Genomic DNA, 20,418 nt, shown 5'->3' on the forward strand with positions numbered 1-20,418 from the left:
GCTGGGCCCAGACGGGTCCTGAGGCAGGACTTCTTCCTCTAAGCGGTGCCCTCTGACATCCTCCTCTACTGCGGGGTCATGGGCCTCACCAGATCAGGGTGGGCCACACCTGGGGTCTACCAAGGCAGGGACGAGAGGCCCCTTTAGGGGAAAGGATGTCCTCTGGGTGGGGGGGCACTTTCTGACCCACTGGCTTCAGCTCCAGCTCCTCCGCCTGCATGGGCAGCTGAAAGTGCAAAGCTGCCCCCCCTCGTCTGCCCACTGAGTGGTGGGGAGGGGCACTGCCCAGTCAGCACTGGCCTGGAGGGGGTGTGGGAAGGAGGGGTGAGAGGAGGGGAGGAGGGAGGGCCAGGTCCAGGGAGAGGGCCCACCGGAGAGATCCATGGAGACATGGCGGCAGGAGGGAACAGGGCTCCGTCTAGGTCAGGGCTGTGGGCAGGCCTGGGGCCCAGTTCAGTCTGGCCACCAAGACTGCGGAGGGTCAGGAGGCCCTGCACATGCTGGGTGTCCCCGGGGGGCCTGGCCATTCGCAGCAACGTTTATGAGAGGTGTGATCTGGGGGTGTGGGGGTGGGGGAGGTGTTTCTGCTCCACCTGTTGGTGGCTGCTTTTTCCACCCATCCATTTATTCGTCCATGAATCCAACATTTGTTAATATTATCAACCAGCCCCAGTGCTGGGCACTGGAGATTCAGATCTGAGCCCCACATGGGCCCTGCCCTTCAGGGCTCCCGGGTTTGGTGGAAATGAGAAAAATGGTGCCTAGACTGAGGCAAACCATGGACAGTCCCACAGATCGGAAACAAAAACGCAGTGCTAAGTGGGTTCTGTGTCTGTTTGCCCCATGGGCGTCTGCCCGTCTCAGCAACCCAGGGCCTCTGGGCCAGGGCCATGCCCTCCGTGGGAGAGTGGACTTGGCATCTGAGCTCTAGCCAAAGAGATGGCGGGGAGAGGGGTCTTTGCTTCTGATCAGGACGCTCAAAGTCTAAGCAGACTGTGGCTCCCACCTAACAGGGACAGCAAGCTGGAGAAGCAACGTGAACGCTGAAGACATCAAGAAACCCAGAGGAACCGAATTCCAGAAAGGACGGAGCCCTCCCAGGGCCAGAGTGACCTGTGGCTGTTTCGGGGCAGGAGGAGGGGCAGGCCTCCTCCAGGAGGAGCATGGAGGGGAGGGGTTTTTAACAAGCCCTTTGCTCCTGTCCGTGGGCTAGTGGAAGGGGGGGGCATCCGGGTTCCTAGGAGCCGCCACCACACGAGGCTCTGGTTCTTTCTCTGGGGCCTCTCCTGATGCATGGCAGTGATGCAGGTGAAGGCAGGGCCAAGGCTGGGAAGCTGGGAGAAATCCTCCTGCGTGAAGAACGGGGCACATGTGACCCATAACCAAGGAAAAAACCCCAAACAGCCTACAGTGGATTCGTCGATGACCAGATGTCAGTGTTAGCAGACAAAGTCTGTAAAATCACTATGATAATTAAGATAAAGGGTCTTGTGCAAAAGATGGAAAAATATGTAGATAGATGGTGATTTTTACCAGATAAATGGAGACTCTAAAAAAACAAGTAAATGGAAATGCAATACAAGGAGTGAAGAATTCATTTTTAGGTTTAACAACACAATGAATATAGCAAAAGAAAGAATTAGTGTCAGCATATGTAGGCCAACATCAATGATCTGACCTGAAGCACAAAGGAAAAAGATGAGAGAATCAGACAGAGAAAAACATCTAAAAAACATCTAGAGATGACATGGGAGTTAACGGTGAGAGACTGGGTGATGTCCCCTAAGACTGGGGACAGGCAACACTGTCCTCTCTCATCTCTCCTATCCAATAACACATGGGAGGTCCTACTGGTTCAATACAACAAGAAAAGGAAATAAAGGTACACATGGGAAAGGAAGTAATAAAACTCTATTTGCAAATGACATGATCATCTATGTAGAAAATCCCAAAAAATCAAGCAAAAAAAAAAAAAAGATAAAAAAAAAAGAAAAGAAATGAAACAATAAACAAACAAAACAAACAAACAAAAACCCTCCTGGAACTAATAAGAGACTGTAGCAGGTGGCATGATACAAGATTAGTATACAAAATTCAATTGCTTTCCTATATGTCACCAACGAGCAACTGGAATTTGAAACTATCAAAGCAATACCATTTACAATAGCACCTAAAAAGTGAAAAACTTAGGTATAAATCTAACAAAATATGTACAGGACCTATATGTGGAAAACTATAACATTCTGATGAAAAAAAAATCAAATATGTAAAGAAATGGAGAGCTATTCTGTGTTCACGGACTGGAAGATAATATTATTAAGATGTCGATTCTTCCCAACTTGATCTACAGATTCAAAATAATTCCAATCAAAATCCCAGCAAGCTATTTTGTATTTATTGACCAACTGATTCTAAAGTTTGTGTAGAAAGACTAAAGTAGCGAGAACAGACAACAGTGATGAAGGAGAATGAAGTTGGAGAGACACACGGCTTGATTTCAAGACATACAATGAGGCTACAAGCAATCAAGATGGCATAGTATTGGTGAAAGAAGAGACACGTAGACCAGTGCAACAGAAGAGACGGCCCAGAAATGGACCCACACCAATATAGTCGGCTGACCTTTGACAGAGGAGCAAAGGCAATTTGATGGAGAAAGCATAGCCATTCAATAAATGTTCCAAAAGGAAAATTGGATATTCAAATGCAAAAAAACCCAAACAAACCAAAAACCCCCTAAATTAGACACAGGCCTTACACCTTACACAAAAATTAACTCAAACCACAGACATAAATATAACATGCACTAGTATAAAACTTCTTGAAGAAGACAAGCGAAAATCTACATGACCTTAGTTTTGGTGATGACTTTTAAAATGTGACACAAATAGCATGATTCACGAAAGAAAAAATCGACAAGTGAGACTTCATTAAAGTGAAAAACTTCTGCTCTGTGAAAGTCTTGCTAAGAGATGAAAAGATGAGCCACAAACTGAGAGACAATATTTGCAAACACATATCTGAGGAAACACTGGTATCCAAAAAGGACACAGAACTCTTAAAACTCAAAAGTAAGAGAATGTAACCCCAATTAAAAAAATGAGCAAAAGGAAAAAAAATGGGCACAAGATTGGAAGACACCTCACCAAAGAAAATATGCAGTTGAAAAGTACGGGTATGAAAAGATGCTTAACATCATTTTTCATAAGGGAATTGTCAAAATAAAATTGTCGAATTAAAACAACAGTGAGATACCATGATACGCCTATTTGAATGGACAAAATAAAAAACTGACAATGTCAACTGCTGGTGAAGGGGGCAGAGCCCTGGGAACTCAATCCTTGCTGGTGGGAAAGAAAAATGGTACAGTTGGAACCATTTGTTGTCTTGGAAGACAGTTTGTCAGTTTCTTACAAAACCGAACACAGACTTACAATACAATCCAGCCACTCCACTCCTAGGTGTCTACCCAACTAACTTGAAAACTTATGTCTACACAAAAACCTGAATGTGAATGTTTATAGCTTTATTTATAACTGAAAAAAACTAGAAACAACCATAATCCCTTCAATAGGGTAATGAATAAACTGTATTACATTTATTGAAAGGAATTATTTACTCAGCAATAAAAAGAAAAAAGCCATCATGCCACAAAAAGACATGGATGAATCTTAAGCGTATGTTACTAAGTGAAAGAAGCCAGGCAGAAAAAGTGACATACATTGATTCCAATTATATGACATTCTGGAAAAACAAAACCACAGAGAGAGTAAACACTGATTGCCAGGAGTTTGCTGGGGGACGTGAGGTGGGGGTGGTGCTAGTGGATGTAGAAGAGGTGAAACACAGAGATATTTAGGGCAGTGAAACTATTCTGTCTAATGCTGTGATGGTGAATAGAATATATTAAGCATTTGTCAAAACCCACAGAACTTCATGGCAGAGAAGGTAAACCTTAATGTATGCAAAATTTAAAAAATCATTTAGGAGGTCAGAGGATCCCAGGATGAAATGCAGCATGAGAATTTAAATATATCACAGTGTGTGCAGTAGCCTCACTGAAAGGAGTAGGGGCACAGGTGCTGTGTAAGTCACTTTGGAAGTGAGTAGAGTCTGTAAAAACACAGTGCTGGACTCCAGCTGATAAAGCTGTCCCCCATGGGAATACAGGTTAACAATTCTGAAATCAATTCTGATATGTGTATGCTGGAATTGAATATGTAGACAAATGGCTAGCGGAAGGCCAGGCACATCGCTGCTGCAAGGGGAATTGCAGTTAAGCAAGGGGAGGAGGCAGAATGATCCGTGTGGTCATGGATTAGAGGTCAGTATAAACTCATGTTTAGCTTATAGACACAGATGGATACATATACAAATATTTACAGATAATGTGCATACACATGGGTTAGCACACACGTGTGCATGCACACACACACACACCCTTCACTCCATCAGCTGAGAGTGACTAGAAGCAAAAACAACCCCAAAGCAATGGGCACATAGATACCCAGATCTTGATTTCTAACACCATTGTCCAAAAAAAGGAACCAGGGATCTTTGGAGAAGTGATTGATTCTATAACTTGGGCAGGAAACACACAAGATGAACCCAGAACATCTTACACTGCCACAAAGTAAGACACTGTTACTCTTCCCCCAAACTCCCAAACACACAAAGATGGGGTATGTGCCACTTCTGAAGGGGCACAGAAACCAGTTGACAGAGCTCCTGATGGCCAAAGTTGGAACTATTTGAGCAACAAAATAAAGTAGTATTGGATTATAACTCAAAGTATAAAATAAATATCCATGAGTCCACACTGACAACTAAATTGTTGAATAAATAGAAAACAGGGAGAATAGACAAGTCTTTCAAGCAGAAGAATTCTAGATAGATTACACAGATACTCCTCCCCTAAGGATATGTAGCGTAACTCCCCACCCCTTAAGTGTGGGCTGCATATGGTGCCTTCCTTCCAAAGAGGACAGTGTGGAAAGGGAGGTGTAAAAAGTACCTTTACAGTGGAAAAACCTGACACACTGCCTCAAGCCATGTGATCAAGGTTGACATCAATGTGCTAAGTCTCTGAAAGTATGTACCCTTGGTCTGTCAGCTTCCTCCCCAACACATCACCCCAGTCTGAACATCAGACAAATCCCAAGTGAGAGACATTCTACAATAACCTGGCCAGCCCAAAACTGTCAACATCATAAAAACAAGAAAAGGCTGAGAAACCATCACAGCCAAGAGCCCAAGGAGATTTGCCAACTAAGTCACGTGTGGTTCTGGGACAGAAAAGGACCTGAGGGGAAACTGGGGAAATATGAATAAGGTATATGGACTTGGTTACTAGCAACATATAAACACTGGTTCATTGCTTGTGACAGATGTATTGCACTTGTATGATATAAACTGTGGTGTGGAGTATACATGAGTTTTGTACCTTCTTTGCAATAATTCTGTAAACCTAAAGCTGTTTTAAAATTTAGAAAAGCTGGACTTCTCTGGTGGTCAAGTGGTTTAGATGTCACACTTTCAACTCAAGCGGTTTGGGTTTGATCCCTGGTCAGGGAAGTAAGATCCCACATGCAGTGTGGTAGGGAAAAAAAAAAAGAAAGAAAAATTGCTTTTGAAAAAACCTGAGCAGTGGATCTGAGGTCTGTGGAACAGTAGTAAATGGTCTAACATCCAGGTAGCTAGAGCCCCACAAGAGGATGGTATGAGTCAGAACAATCTTTAATAGATAATGGCTAAGAATTTTTCAAAAATGATGAAAGACATAAGTCTACAGAGCCAGGAAATGCAGTGTATCCCAAACAGGATGAATACAAAGAAACCCAAGCACGTAGCAGCATCAAGTGAAACTACTGAGAACTACAGAGAAAAAGACATTCATAAAAGCAGTCAGAGGAGAAAAAAGACGTTAATTCATGGGAGCTGCAATGAGAGTTACGGCTGGCTTCTCATCACAAACAGTGGCAGTCAGAAGACGATGGAACAAACCCTTGCATGGACGCCTGAAGAAAACAAGCTACCCACTTAGAATTCTCTATCCAGCAAAAATACAGTTAAAGAGTGAAAGTGAAATAGACATTTCATGTAAAAGCTGAGAGAACTTGTCTCCATTACACAGGCACTCCCTACAACAAATCCTAAAGAAAGTCTTCCCACAGAAAGAACAGGTAACCAACCAGTCGGAAGCCCATGTTGCTGGAAAGGAATGGAGACCAAGACCAGAAAGGGAAGCACAGGATCAAGGATGAATGGGCATGTGGGGACCCAAACAGTGTCTGATTGATCTGCTTCCCATCTAGTCAGACAAAATCAGAATGAATGCCCGGCGCTGGGGAGGCAGGTTCAGTCCTTCTCCATGCTCATGTTCCCCCCATTTCCTCTGTGGCATTCCCAGCATGGGCTGCTGTAACCTTCTGGTTGGGGGAAACCCCTGGGGTAAGTTCATCTGATGCTACAGCTCAAGATTTGCCCAAGGATGCAGAGGGCTCTTGAGAAAACATTTCCAAAACTGAATGAGATGAGGCCACCATGTTTGTGTATGTCACCCTTTAACTTACACCACCTCGTTTGTTAGGGTCACCACCTCCATTTTCCTGATGAGGAAACCAACAGGCACACGGGGTGATGTGCCCATGGGCAGTCACCAGTGAGTGGCGGAGGCTGGACTTCCAGCCCCCACGTTCTCATTCACAATCCGTTCTTCTGAAGAGAAGCAAGAGAAAAAGCAAAATAGCAAGCCTTTAACACAAAGGGAATAAAAATGATTCTAATGCTAAAATAGGATCAACAGGACACACAGCACACAGACCCCAGACAGGGATATTTCTCCCCTTCATGAGTCCAGAAGGGAGTAGCCTTCCTTGCAGCCAGTCGACATGTGTCTACCCTTTTTTTTTTTTTTAATATTTGCTTGTTTTTTAAAATATTTGCTTGAATAACCTCTCTAATATGCTGATTATTTTCAAATAGACTCTCTATATTAAAAAAAACCTGATATTTCCTTTGAAAGATCTATTCTCCTAAAGGTTGGCCATGATGTGAATAATTTGCTTCCTTTTTCAGTCTCTATCCTCTTCCTGTCTCTGTCTCTGTCTCTCTCTCCCTAACAAAAGAGGGCTATGAACTTTATTGGGTGGAAAATAACCATCCTCCCTGGAAAATGGATAATCACAGGCTGGTTGTCATGCAGGTGTGGGGTGTGAGTTTACGTGACCCTGTGGTCAAGGAAACCTCAAGCTGAGAAATTAATTTTAGGCTGGTAGCTTCCCCAGGTGCCTGATGGAAACAAACACACATATTCTGTGGAGGGAAACTTAGCCCAAGTGACAAAGGATTCTCCTAGACAAAGCTGACTTGAAGAAGGGCTGATGTTTATGCAAAGATCAGCTTCCATGAGTGAGAAACAGCAAACAGCAGGACTAGAACCCCAGGCAGTCATATTTTGGGATTATCTGACCCATAATGTGTGGAAGCTGGCATCATGGGCCCCAAACCTCAACATCTCTCTGCATCTGTGCCTTTGCACATGCCTTTGTAGTGGCTCCCCTGAAGGGCCAGAGAATATTTCCAGCCCTGCAGCTTTGGTAACAGAATGAGGTGGAAATGACGTACTCCAGCTCTGAGCCTAGGCCCTAAGTGTGTTTCCACTTGTCCCCATGAAATTCTGCATGGAGAGGGGTGAGCTCGCTGGTCCTCATAGGAGGACAAAATTCATGGGACAAAGCTGCCCCAGCTGAGCCTGACCTACCTCAGCTGAGCTGCCCCCCAGCCCACCAATGGATGTGTGTCAACATAAGTAATTGTTGTTTTAAGCCCCCGAGTGTTGGGGTGATTTGTTAGGCAGCAGTAGCTAGCTGATGCAGAAATTGCCCAAGTATGTTTGAATAATTGAAAGGAATAAAAGTTAAAAACAAGGGCAAAAAAATTGAAAAAAAAAATCAATTTGGAAAAGAATCACTTGGAAATTCTAGAAATAAAAAAAATGAAATTGTTGACATTAATTTTTTTTTTAGAAAATACGCAAAATGGATGGGTTAAGAGGCAGATACAACAAAGCTGAAGAGAGATGCAGTGAATTAGAACATAGCTCTAAAGAATTTACCCAGAATGTAACACAAAGTCAAAGAAATGGAAACTTTTCCCTAAAAGACATGGAAGATAGAGTGAGGAAAAGTGAATGTGCATGTAATTAGAATGTTAGAAGGGGGAGAAAACAGATAAAGTGGGAGACACAGCACTGAAAAGACAGTTGCTACAAGTTTCCAAAATCAATAAATATTATTAATACTCAGATTCAAGACTCACAACAGATTCAAAGCAGAATAAACAAAAAGCTTCATAGTTAGATGCCTCATGGTAAAAATGTACAAAACCTGGGAGAAAATAGCTCAGAGAGGGAAAAGTTCATCTGACAAGAAGGACAATTGGATTGAACCAGATTTCTGAACAGCCGGAATGGAAGCCAGAGATGGTGAAACTAAGTCTTCGAGATATTGAGAGCATCACTAAGTCGAGATTTGTGCAACCACGTAAACTAACACTGAAGGATGAGTACCAAATAAAATCATTTTCAAGCAAGCAAAAGTGAAGGTTTACTACTGAAAGATTATTTTAAAGCCATGCTCCCCAAACCTGCCTGATCACAAGAAAGGCCTAACATGCTGGTTATAGCACAGATTCGGAGGTCTTAGCCTATAAGATTTCCTGGTTCTGCCCAGGTTGAGGCCTGTTATGCACTAAATGTGTCTTCTCCCCCACCTCCCGTTCCTATGTTGAAGCCCAAAACCCTAGCGTGACTGCATTTGGTGATGGCCCCTGTGAGGAGGTGATGAGGGTTAAATGAGATCATATGGGTGGGGCCCTGATCCAGTAGGGCTGGTGCCTTATATGGAGAGGAAGAGACACCAGAGCGCACTCTCTCTGCCATAAGAGGACACGGTGGGAAGTTGGCGTCTGCAAGCCAAGAAGAGAGTCCTCACCAGGAAGCAAACTGGCCAGTACACTGACCTTGGACTTCTAGGCTCCAGAACTAAGGGGAAATAAATTTCTGTTGCTTAAGTCACCTCTACAGGTATTTTATTACGGTGGCCCAAGCAGACTGAGACAGGGACCAAGGTCTGGATTATTTTATTTACTATTTATTTATTCATTATTTATTTGGCTGCATCGGTACAAATACATTTATTTAGTTGTGGTGTGCAGGCTCTAGAGCTCCTGGGCTTAGTTGCCCCATGGCATGTGGGGTCTTAGTTCCCCGACCAGGGATGGAATCCATGTCCCCTGCATTGGAAGGTGGAATCTTAACCACTGGACCACCAGGGAAGTCCCAAGGTCTGAGTTTTTAACAGCTGCCCCAGGCTATTCTGGTTAACAAGCAAATGCTGTGTCCTAATCAGTGCTTCCCAAACTTTAGTGCAGATGAATTCCTTGGGGGTTAGATGCAGCTCCTAGCCCAGAAGGCCTGGGGGGTGGCAGAGGGGGGCAGTGTTTCTGAATTTCTAACAAGCTCTCAGGTGAGGCCGACACAACTGGTCTGTGGACACACTTTGAATAGGAGGCTCCAAAAGCATGTACTTCAGGAAGAAGGAAAACGATTTCATAAGAGCTGCCTGGGAAGCAGGGAGAATGAAGGGCTGGTGAGGACGTGGGAAAGGCTACATTAAACAAGGTAGAAACCCCGGACTTATCCACAGTAATATGTGATCAGCACCGAGCATGAGAAGAGTAAACTCTTCTCGATGTTGTATTGTTTGGAAGAAATGTGAAGATATTGGCTAGCTGAATACTAAGGTATATTAGTTCTGCTTTCTGCTTACTACATCAAATGCCACACGAGAGCATCATTCCCTTTCTAACAACAGGAAAAATCCAGATAGTCTACAGAAATCACAACTTTTCTGGAGCCATCTAGGACCTGAGGTCAGGAGGTTACCAGGAAAACAGAGTGACAAGTGCCACCAAGCAATGATGAGACCGTTTCACCTTTGACAGGACCCAGGAGTAAGAGATGGTCGCACACAAGCAGGTGAGAAGAAATCAGCGAACATTTGAATGAACTCTTGAAGGTAAGTGTGAGTGAGCACGTGAGTGGGGCACAGCTGGAGCCTCAGCGCACAGGGATTTTGCACCCTCTTACGAGCTATTTCCACGGAGACCTACCAGCTGCCAATGAGAAAGAGCGGGACAGGTCTCAGAAGCCCCGAGTTCTCCTCAGGGCACAGGCATGTGGGATGGTATCTGCTTCTGCCGAAGTGTCAGCACAAGGCATCCCCTGCTTGTCTGGACCCTCCTCTTGTGGGAAGCAAGAGGTTTAAGCTGCTGGAGGAAGGATAGTAAACCCTCTCACCCCCAGGGACCAGGTGATAATCTACTGGTCTGGAGGAGACTCAGATGTAAAAATCCTCTGCCCATGGGAGAGGCCCAGGAGACCCCTGTGGGCCCAGGACTCTGGACTGACATCAAGCTGAGGTCTGCTGTCACTAGGAGAGGGGCAGGGGATTCAGGCATAAGGCAAAGATTGATGGTCATGGGGATGCGGGCAGGGACACTGAGACAGCTCCACTCCGAGACTGAGACTGGGTCAGGACACCAGAGACCCCCACCCCAGCATGAGCCGAGCACTGAAAAGCAAGGGCAGCCCCCCACCGGTGGAGGGGAGGGGTTTGGAGAGAACCCTCTGTGTTGCACACATCCAGGGACTGCTGAGAGCTGAGGCTGGAACAGGAATAAAGGGGAGCCTCTGGCCCCCAGGCCCACTGCTTTAAGCACACGTCATCATCACTCACAGCTGGGGGGAGGTGAAGTCTGCGGTGCACCCGGAGGGGAGGGACAGCAGTGAAAACCCCAAGTCAGCCGACTGCTGGCTGATGGATTCAGTCTCTCACACTAACAGACGGACAGAAGAACAGGAGCGCCTATTTCTGGCTGCAAATGCTGTTTATCTCAGTCTCTGCTTTTTCTCTCAGGATGTTCAGCATTTGGTAAAAATGTATGAGACACACACACACAGACACACACACACAGAGGCAAGAAAAGGCAATCCATTGCCATGCGATAAAGTAATCAACAGAACCAGACTCAGGGAGAGCTGGAATATTGGCACCATCAGAGAAGGACTGCAAAAGAACTACAGTTAATACATTAAAGGATCTAATGGAAAAGGTGGACAACATGTGTGAACAGATAAGAAATTTCAGCAAAGAGAAGGAAACCGTGAAAGAGAGGAACGTGGAACTATCAGAAAGAAAAAGCAGCTGTTAGAGATGAAGAATTTCTTTGCCTCGCTGCCCAGCACCATGGATGCAGCTGGGGAAGGAACCAGTGACCCTGAAGGCTAACTAGGTCAAACTCTTCAAACTGTACCACAAAGAGTAAAAGAATGAATGAAATCTGAACAGGGCATCCAAATACTGTGGGATGATATCAAAGCATCCCACAGACATGTATGTAGAGTTGGGGGGGTGCGGGGGGGTAGAGACAGAAAGGGGCAGGAGAAAAGTGAAACTCCTTAAACAAGATAGCTGTTAGTGATAAGAAAACTGAATAATAGCAAGAGAACATAACCCAACTACTCTTCATAGCTCAGCTGTGAGAAATACTAAGTAGAGCTATGGTGATGACGCACCTACACGGGGACAGTGGAAGCCTGAGTGGCTTACATCCGCCTCCCACTTGGGATGTCAACAACAATCTTGATAGTGGGTCAATGATAAATCTAATATTTTATTATTAACCATGATCGTAAATAGCACGACAGACATTTTTCTAAGTGCTAGTGATGTATTAAATCATTGAAGCCTCAAGTAAGCCTCTATATTAGATTCCATTTTACAGATAAGGACACTGAGGCACAGAGGTGTGAAGAAAACCTCTCAAGGTCACACATCTGGGGTTTCAGGGGCTGGCAAGCCCCACCAGACTGTCCGATTCAGGAGCCTGGGTATGAACACAGCCTTATAATGCCTCCCTGTGATCCAACACTGACAGGAAAGAGAGAAGGGTCCAAAGATGAGGCTTAGACACTCTGGTCCAGGGGTTGGCAATATTCTTCTGTAAAAGGCCAGACCATAAATATTTCTGCCTTTGTGAGCCATATACAGACTCTGCCTCACTTATAACATCCATGGACAACACACAGGTGAGTGGACACAGCTGTGTTCCAATAAAACTTTATTTAAAAAAACAGGCCGTGGGCCACATTTGGCCCCTGGGTTGCAGACCTCTGCACTAGACAATGAACATGGCTGTTTCTGAGAAGCAGAATTCCAGCATGGGCAGGAGTGCGGGCGCGGGACCGTATTTCCCACTATACATTTTATTTAAAAAAAAAACCCTCAATTTTTGGTAAAAGGTTTACCTATAACTTTTGAAATAAATATTAAAACAAAAAACCTAAGATAATCATTAAAAGGATCAGAAATATAAAACTTTTAAGCTATTTGCAGGAAAACAGAGTGAAAAATACTAGGTCAATCCAAAAGAAGGCAAGAGAAGAGAAAGGGCCATCAGAAACACCAAAGAACACAACAGAAAAACCTGTGTGAATACACGTAGACTAAGTCCTCCAGCTGGAAGACAGAGACCACAGCCCAGCTCTACACGGTTCCAAAAGACACACCTAAAGCTAAAGAGACAAAATAACCTCAAAGAAAGAGAATGGAAAAAATAGAGAGCAGGGTTAACTTCCCTGGTGGCGCAGTGGTTAAGAATCCGCCTGCCAATGCGGGGGATGCGGTTTGAGCCCTGCTCCAGGAAGATCCCACATGCCGCAGAACAACTAAGCCTATGTGCCACAACTACTGAGCCCGTGTGCTGCAACTACTGAAGCCCGTGTGCCTAGAGGCTGTGCTCTGAAACAAGAGAAGCCACCACAATGAGGCGCCCACGTACAGCAATAAAGAGTAGCCCCTACTCGCCACAACTACGGAAAGCCTGTGCAGCAGCGAAGATCCAACACGGCTAATAAGCAAATAAATTTATTTGAAAAAAAGAATGACTTAAAAAAGAAATAGGAAGCAAATGCTAATTCATATCAGACAAAACAGAATTTAAAACAAAACATACTAAGGCAAAAGGCATGGTTAAGATATAACGGGTACTACATGATCACACTGGGTGAAGATACACGGATTCTAAATTTGCATTCACATAATAATGTGGTGGTTTTTGTTTGTTTGTTTTGTTTTGCTTTGTGTTTTTCTGTGTGTGTGTTTTGTTTTTGTTTTTGTTTTTTTGTGCTGTGCTCTCGGCAGTGAGAGTGTGGAGTCCTAACCACTGGACCGCCAGGGAATTCCCATAATGTAACCTTAAAATAGGCAAATTAATACTTGGCATAGCTACAAGGAAAATTGATAGTTCTCTAGGGCAGGGTTTTAGCACACACATCTTTCGATAATTGAAAGATCAAGAAAATGGAAAAAAGCAAACATATAGACAATTTGATTGACTGAACGGGCCTATCTAACGCTGTCTGTATCTCCACTTTCACCGAACAGGACTGCGTGCATTCCACATGCACCCATGCATTATTTGTAAAACTACTGTGACTTGGCCCTCAAGCAAGCCTCAGCAAACACCAGAGAATCAATATCACATAAACCATCGTTGCTGACCACAACACACGTTAGAAACCAATTTAAAAAGGTAACTAAGAAAAAGTCTCCATGCACCTAGAAATTTTAAAAAGAGAGATTTCTAAATAACTCATAAATCAGTGGGAAAAAAAAACCCATGGTGGATGAGAAAGTACTTTTAGAAATAAATCACGATACAGCATATAAACCCTTCCAAGGGCTCCATCAGGACCTGAGGCAGAGATGGGCTGTGGGTCGTTTCGGGGGATGGGGGCACAGGAGTCCTGCCTGAGGGGCCCTGGCAGAGACCCCACTTGCATTTAGGGGAACACGAGGAGGAGGCGGGCTGGGCGGCGGAGGTCCCTGCTGTTAGGGTGGGCTCCCACGTCTCAGTACCACCTAGATGAGGACTGGGGTGGGGGTCAGCCCTGTCCCCTGGAAGCCTCTTAACCAGATGTTTGCAGCCCAGCAGCCTGAACAGAGGTTCCCTGGGGTCTGGGCTCTCCAGCGCTCTCTGAGCAGGGAGCGGTCCCTCACCCCGCCCCATGCCCTTGGAGGTGCAATGCCCGTCTACCCTGACTGGAGACCCGGAGGGGCCAGAGATCACAGCGCTGGCAGGGTCCGGCCAGCACTTGTCCTGGTGGGAGCAGCCCTGGGCGGGGGCTGCCCGCTGCATCTGCAGGCAGGACCCGCTTCTGGTTCACAGAAACAGCCTTGCCCAGAGATGGACGGAGGGTCCCACCCCAGTGCAGGCGGCTCCGGCCAGTGAGGGAACATTCTAGCAACAAAGGCTGTGCTGCCCATTGTGGAGGGTGCCGCGGGGAGGGCTTCTCCCGCAGATCCTCCCGAGCCCTGAGCCCACCCACCGACCCACCCACCCTGCCGCAGGAGGGGGGCGCCGCACCTCCAGGCTGGTGTACACCCGATGCACTCGCCCCGAGGTTGTGCCTGTCCGCAGCAAGTGATGCTGAGGTCTGACCTGGGCCACCTGGTGCCCAGGTGCAGGCACGGGAGCGCCTCCCCCTGCCTCCCCTCCCCCGCCTTCTGACCCGAGAGGGGAACAGTCCCGGCGCCTCCACATTGGCCTTGGGGGGCACGGGAAGGGACCGTGAGTAGGGGCGTCCCTGCGGGGCGGCCCGGCATCCCCGTCTCCCTAGGACCCCAGCCGGGCCCCCACCCGCCGCTGGGCGAAAAGCAGAGCCCGGGCAGCCGGGAGGCCCCGGCACCCAGGCCTGCAGGGGCGGGAGGAGGATCCCAGCCGCCCCGTGCGGGCGCCGGCCGGGCGCTGGGGCGCGGGCTCCTGCCGCCGGGCCGGCGGGCGCGGAGGGGCGGGGGCGGCGCCCGCATCTCGGGAGGCCAGCGGAGGCTCGGGGTCGGCGGAAGCAGCCTCGGGCCCGCGCGTGCCCGGGCAGGGCCTTCTGGAAGGGCGCCGGCCCCCGCAGGTCAGTGCCCCCGCTCGCGGGCTGCCGCCCGGCCGCCCCCGGGCCGCGCGCAGCCCCCCGGCCGCTCCCCAGGCGGGGCGTCCGGGCGCGCGGGGGTCCGGGGGCGCGCCGCCCCGCTCACCTCGGCTGTCGGCGTAGAGCAGGCCCAGGGCGACCAGGGCGCCGGTCACCAGCAGCAGCAGCAGCACCAGCCCCCGCTCCAGGGCGCCTCGGTGCTCCTGCCCCGAGCGGCCGGCGATCTCCACCGTCCCCGCCGGGCTCTCGGGCTTTCCCATCGCACGTCTCTAGACGGGAAGGCGCACGGCTGAGAAGCCCCAAGGCCAAGGGCAGGGGCGGCGTCCACCCAGGGTGGGGCGCCGGGGCAGGGGGGACGCGGTGTGGCGCTCCGGAGCCCTGCGCGAGGCTGGCGGGTGCTCAGCCCCCTCTCCGTCCCAAGTACGCACCCGGCCTGCCCCTCGGGGCTCCTCTCCTTTTCCCAGGGCCGGGGTGCCGGGGGCGGGGCAGGCCCGGCCTGCTGGCCCCGGTGGCAGTCCCTTCTCGAGGTGGCCGCTGCAAGCCTGCTCTTTGGCAGGGGGTGGTCCCGGGCAGCTCTGCTCGCAGCTTGGGGTGGGCACGCGGGACCCCGGAGGCCCAGCTCCCGGACTTGCAGAGGGGCTCGTGCAGCGGAGCCTGCCTGGGGCTTCCGTGCCGAGCGGGGGTCCTGGAGCTGTGGGCCTGGGTGTGTCAGGGACACTCTCTGGCCGGTGGCTTGGGCCACTGGGCTTCCTGCTCACCATTCCTGCCTGGAGCCCAAGGGGCAAGGGGGAGGCGAGAGTGACCAGGACCCATGCTGCGGTCACCACGCAGGCCAAGACAGTCACCTGGCTGGCGTGCAGTTCCCGCCTTCCCCCCACCCTGTCACTACAGAGGAGACGCCTTCTGCAGTCAGCCAGGCATTCCAGCCAGGCGGTGAGTGGTGGCGGAGGCCCCCTGGGGCTGCAGCTGTGGGCAGGGGGGCGGGGCGCTGCCTGGGTCGGGTGAGGACAGCAGCCCTTGTCCGTGTGAGCGTGCGTGTGAGGGCACACGTGTGCGTGTGTGCGTGCATGTGTGCATGTGTACAAGGGCACGTGCTCCTGGGGGAATGTGTGTGCGCTTGTGTGTACGCCTCCTTTGTTGGCACTCAGAGCCCTGACCTAGAAAGGTGCCCGGGCCCCGGGGGGCAGCTGGCTGCCCTGCTGAGCTTCAGTCCTCACACTGCGATGTTGGGGCCAGAGCCCAGTCCTGCAGGACAGAGGACGGACGCGGTCCCGCCCTCAGGCAGGTAAGCACGGCCCGGAGCTCGCCCGGGGCTGGGTTAGCTGTTCTCACCCACCAACACCTGTCCTGACTCACTGGGGGTTGGGGGGGGAGGGTCTCTCAACCCTCTGGCATCACCTGCCGTGTGACCCAGCTAGAGAGGCGAAGCCAGGCCCATTCTGATCTCAGGTGCCTCCTCGGCCCCCATCACCGCTCTCTGCACCTCTCACCCTGGATCCCCGCCTTTCCCCCTCATACCCTGCAAGTCCATGCTCAAGGTCCCCTCAGCCGGGCCTTCCCCGGGTCCAGCCCCCATCTGCCCCCAGACCCACCTCACCTCCGGTTCAGCCTCTGCGGCCCGTCGTTCTGTTTCTGTCGCCCACACCCCCTCGGGAGCATCAGGGGGCGGGGGGGCTCCTTCCGCCTGGTCCCCGGGCCCTCGACGGGCGCCCACAACTCCGGAGACGTCCACTGCCGTCTGCTGAACGAGGGTGGGCGTGAACGGCCGGGTCTGAGCCTCGCCTGGCACTCGTGGCTCTGGGGTCACCAGCATCTTCTTTCTCTGATCAGAGCTAAAGCGTCCACTCTTCACCCAGGGAATCCACTTCACTCTGTCCTGCTCGCTTCTGGGGACTCACGTGGCAAAAGATGGGAACACAGTAAAAACGCTCACATCGAGGGTTGAGGACAAAGCCAAGTGCTGAGAGGGGGAGAAGCCGAGGTCCCTGCCTCCCTGGAGACACCCCTGTGGCCGCTCCAGGCCTCTTTGGCCGGCTGCACAGACCGGGGTCCTTATGGGGGTGGGGATGGGGGGGTGGACTGTGCTGGGCTGCCTGCCCCACGGCCTGGGAAACGGGCTGGCGCTTGGAGGGTGTTCCCTCGGACGTACTGCTCAGGAAGGCGGCCGGCAGGCAGGCCCCTCACTCAGCTCACCTTGGGTCACTGAGGAACGGCTGCCACCCACAGGCAGGTCTTGGGAGTCTGCGTCAGGAGGGCTCCCAGGGGCGGGAGGCAGTGGCTCCAGGCAGGGCCGCGGCTTCTGGGCCTCCTTTGTGATGCGGGTGCGGGTTCCCTGGAGGCGGGGACCCCCTCCTGCTCATAGTTGGCAAGTTCCATCCAGGTCTGGCGTGGGGGGAGGAGGCACCCGGCTCCCTGCTGGGTGGCGTCCCTCGGAGGTGGGTGGCCCTGCCTCCTGCCCCTCCTCTCTCCTTCTTGGCCCCTGGGTCCAAAGGGGCCGCAAGGCTCCTGGGAAGGAAGGCCAGACCCCTCTCCTCACGCTGCCCGCCTTGCCCAAGAGCGCGGAACCAGAGAACCACCGCGGCTGCAGGGTTCCTTTCACTTCTGTCTCCAGTGAGGGTGGGGGGTCCTGGGGGCCTTGCCGAGGCGTAGGGGGACGAGGCATCCCTGCTCATCATGATGGGGGTGGGGCGGGGTGGCTAGGGAGGGTCCCCATGCAGACACCCGCATTCAGCTGGCATGAGGCTCAGCTACTTCCCTCCACCCTGACCCCCAGGCGGCGGCTCCGGCTGGGGGAAGAGGAGACGGCCTTCTGGGCTTGGCAGTGGCACCCCAGGGCTTCAGAGTGCGGTCAGGCAGCCCAGCCCGCTGGTGGGGGCCGGAGTTGGGGGGAGCAGGCCCCAGTCGGAACCCAGATGTCCCTTCTTCAGGCCTGACTGTCACCAGCGTGGTTTTGCTTCTGTTTCAGAATCCCATGGACAAAGGGACTCTCTTGCTCCTTGGACTCTGTAAGGGTGTCCAAGGCCAGACCACAGAGCCAGGGGTCAGGGGGTAAACAGCCGCGCACGCATCCCCTCAGCAGAAGGCCCGCCCCGGGTCCCGTTGGAATATTCCAGCTCACGCTCAGGTGGCCTCTTAGGTTGGCCCCCGCCCTGGGAGGAGGGCACCACATTGGGGCCTCAGATCCCAGAAACGACCCCTGGTCCCCAGGCAAGGCTCTCCTCAGCCCCCTGGCTGCCCTTCCAGCCCCTGCCCCGACCAAAGTCCCAGAAACCCAACCAGAGCAAGGAGCTGGCAGCCTGGCCGGGAAGCTGCTTGGGCTGCTGGCCTGAATGGGGATGAGGTCAAGGTCAGGGGACGGAGAAGCTGGAAACGCCCTTCCTGGGAGCCAGGGGCCTCAGCACGGCAGGAACCAGAGCCCTCCCGGGGCGGCCCACCCACACTCCAGGCAGGCACGAGGTGCCCCGCTTGGGGGAGACAGACAGGCTGGAAGAGGTTAAATATTCTCGAGGCGACTGGAGAGCTGGGATGAGAGCCAGGCCTCGGGGGGCCCCCGCACGCCCTCCCCGCTCGCTGCCTCCTGAGGTCAGGCTGTGGGCGTCCTGGACAGGAGGGAAGGGGCCAGGGCGGTCTGACCCTGCCCCAGGTCTCCGTCACTGAGCCCCCAACCCAGTCCGGTAGCTGGAACATCAGTCCCCTCCCCTGTGAGATGTGTCACAGAGCCAGATGAGAGGACAGGTGTGCGGCGCCTGGCACAACAGTGTGCTTGGGAAACACCTGGGGGGGGGGGGGTGGCGGCAAGGGGCACGTGCAGGGGAACTGAGGGGTGTGGGTGACAGTTGCCAGCCCATGTGGAGGGGCTGGTGGTCTGTCTTGGAACGCGGGCTGCTACTTCCATGATCCCTGGAGTTATTTTACCCCCGTTACGTAATTAACACCTTGTAACTCTTCTTTATATTAAATTCTCGCTGTGTGGGTCACTGGCGTGGTTTCTGCCTCCTGAGTGGACCCTGATGACACACAAACCGCACCAGGAGTGGCCCCAGGAGGCGCCTCGGAAGATGGGGTTGGGGGTTGGCCTGACTGCGGGGCTGAGCGCCGTGGGAGATGTGACTCGTGGCGCGAGGTGGCTTCAGGAGGGACTGAGCTGCCACCGAGCTTGGCTGTGATGTGACAGCTGAATCTGGGCCTCGGGAGCCGAGGGCTGGGGATGTAGTGACGGCGGCTGCGAGGCCCCTGGTGGCTTGGGCTCTCGTGGGAAGACGCCGCGGGCTCAGGTCTGTACTCAGCTCCAGCCACGGCCCCGAGAGTCCCTCATTTCTCACAAGCACAGGGCTGACGTGGCTAAAAGTCAAAGACAGCGTTTGATCCTGTGAGTAGTACCATTCCAGGAGTGTTGGTGCTTTCACAGCCTCACCAAGTTTCTCACGAGAAAGTTTGGTTCCTGATTAGGAAGGAACGGGGCCGTGAAACTAGGAATGGGATGTCTGGTTGGGCTCAGATGAAGCTGAGAACGTGACTCTTTGGGATCCTCTGAGCCCCTCCAGTGTCCGAGGAGATGAGCCCCTTTTCACTAAAAACCCCGCGAGAACCTCACGCGGGTCAGGTGCCTAGAAAGAGGGTGCTCATTCTGTTCGGCCGCCCAGTCCCCCTGACCCCAGACCCATAAGCAGGATCCACTCTCAGCACGCTCAGGGCAGGGACAAGCACAAAGTCTGACCCAGAAGGAAACTGCACATCCACCCAAACGATGCCAAGATACAGCTGACGGACACTGAGAACCCTGGGGATCGGGTCTAGGGGTGTTGGACCACCGCGCAGGGAGTGCAGCGTGGGCTGGGCCGCCTCCATTCCTGTGGTGCCGCGGCCAGAGGTTCTGATCTTGTGTGTCGGCTCCCGCCAGCTGCGGGGAGGGACTCTGACGGGTCACTGTGCTTGTGGACTGGACTCAGCGGTAGTCTGCAGCTCACGAAGATGAGATGCCAGGTCCTCCCTCCCATCACGTAGAGGAAGGAACCCAAAGGCACAGGGGGGTGACATGCTGGAGTGGATTTATCACGCGTGCCCTGCACCCCTGCTACAGTCCCAGGAAGGGTCATGGGACTGACGTTCTCCTGAGCTCGATTTCTGTGATAAACTGTAGGAACACCTGTCCTAACTGTGAACCATCCTTGCATTCCTGTGTGCCTGGCTCGCGGTGTGTTATCCTTTTATTCTATGTGCCGTTGGATGCAGGTTTGTTGCTATTTCATTTAGGGTTTCGGAACTGGGCATTTGTAAATGGAACTGGTGTGTGGCTTTCATTTAGTTGAGATTATGCTTTCTTCAAAACAGAACTTGGAAGGGAACTATATTCAACATCGTGTAATAAACTATAA

General features: G+C 51.4%; 1 protein-coding gene across 1 annotated transcript in view; it reads right to left on the reverse strand.

The window, feature by feature from the left end:
* The window catches only part of MMEL1 (membrane metalloendopeptidase like 1), a 32,148-nt gene extending 16,845 nt beyond the window's left edge, over positions 1-15,303 (reverse strand). The window contains exon 1 of the mRNA XM_057711023.1: positions 15,150-15,303. Coding sequence (XP_057567006.1) covers positions 15,150-15,303 — 154 coding nt within the window. The remainder of the gene's footprint in view (positions 1-15,149) is intronic.
* Between the last annotated feature and the right edge of the window lie 5,115 nt (positions 15,304-20,418).

The sequence above is a fragment of the Hippopotamus amphibius genome, chromosome 1, assembly GCF_030028045.1.
Source record: "Hippopotamus amphibius kiboko isolate mHipAmp2 chromosome 1, mHipAmp2.hap2, whole genome shotgun sequence".
Classification (NCBI taxonomy): domain Eukaryota; kingdom Metazoa; phylum Chordata; class Mammalia; order Artiodactyla; family Hippopotamidae; genus Hippopotamus; species Hippopotamus amphibius.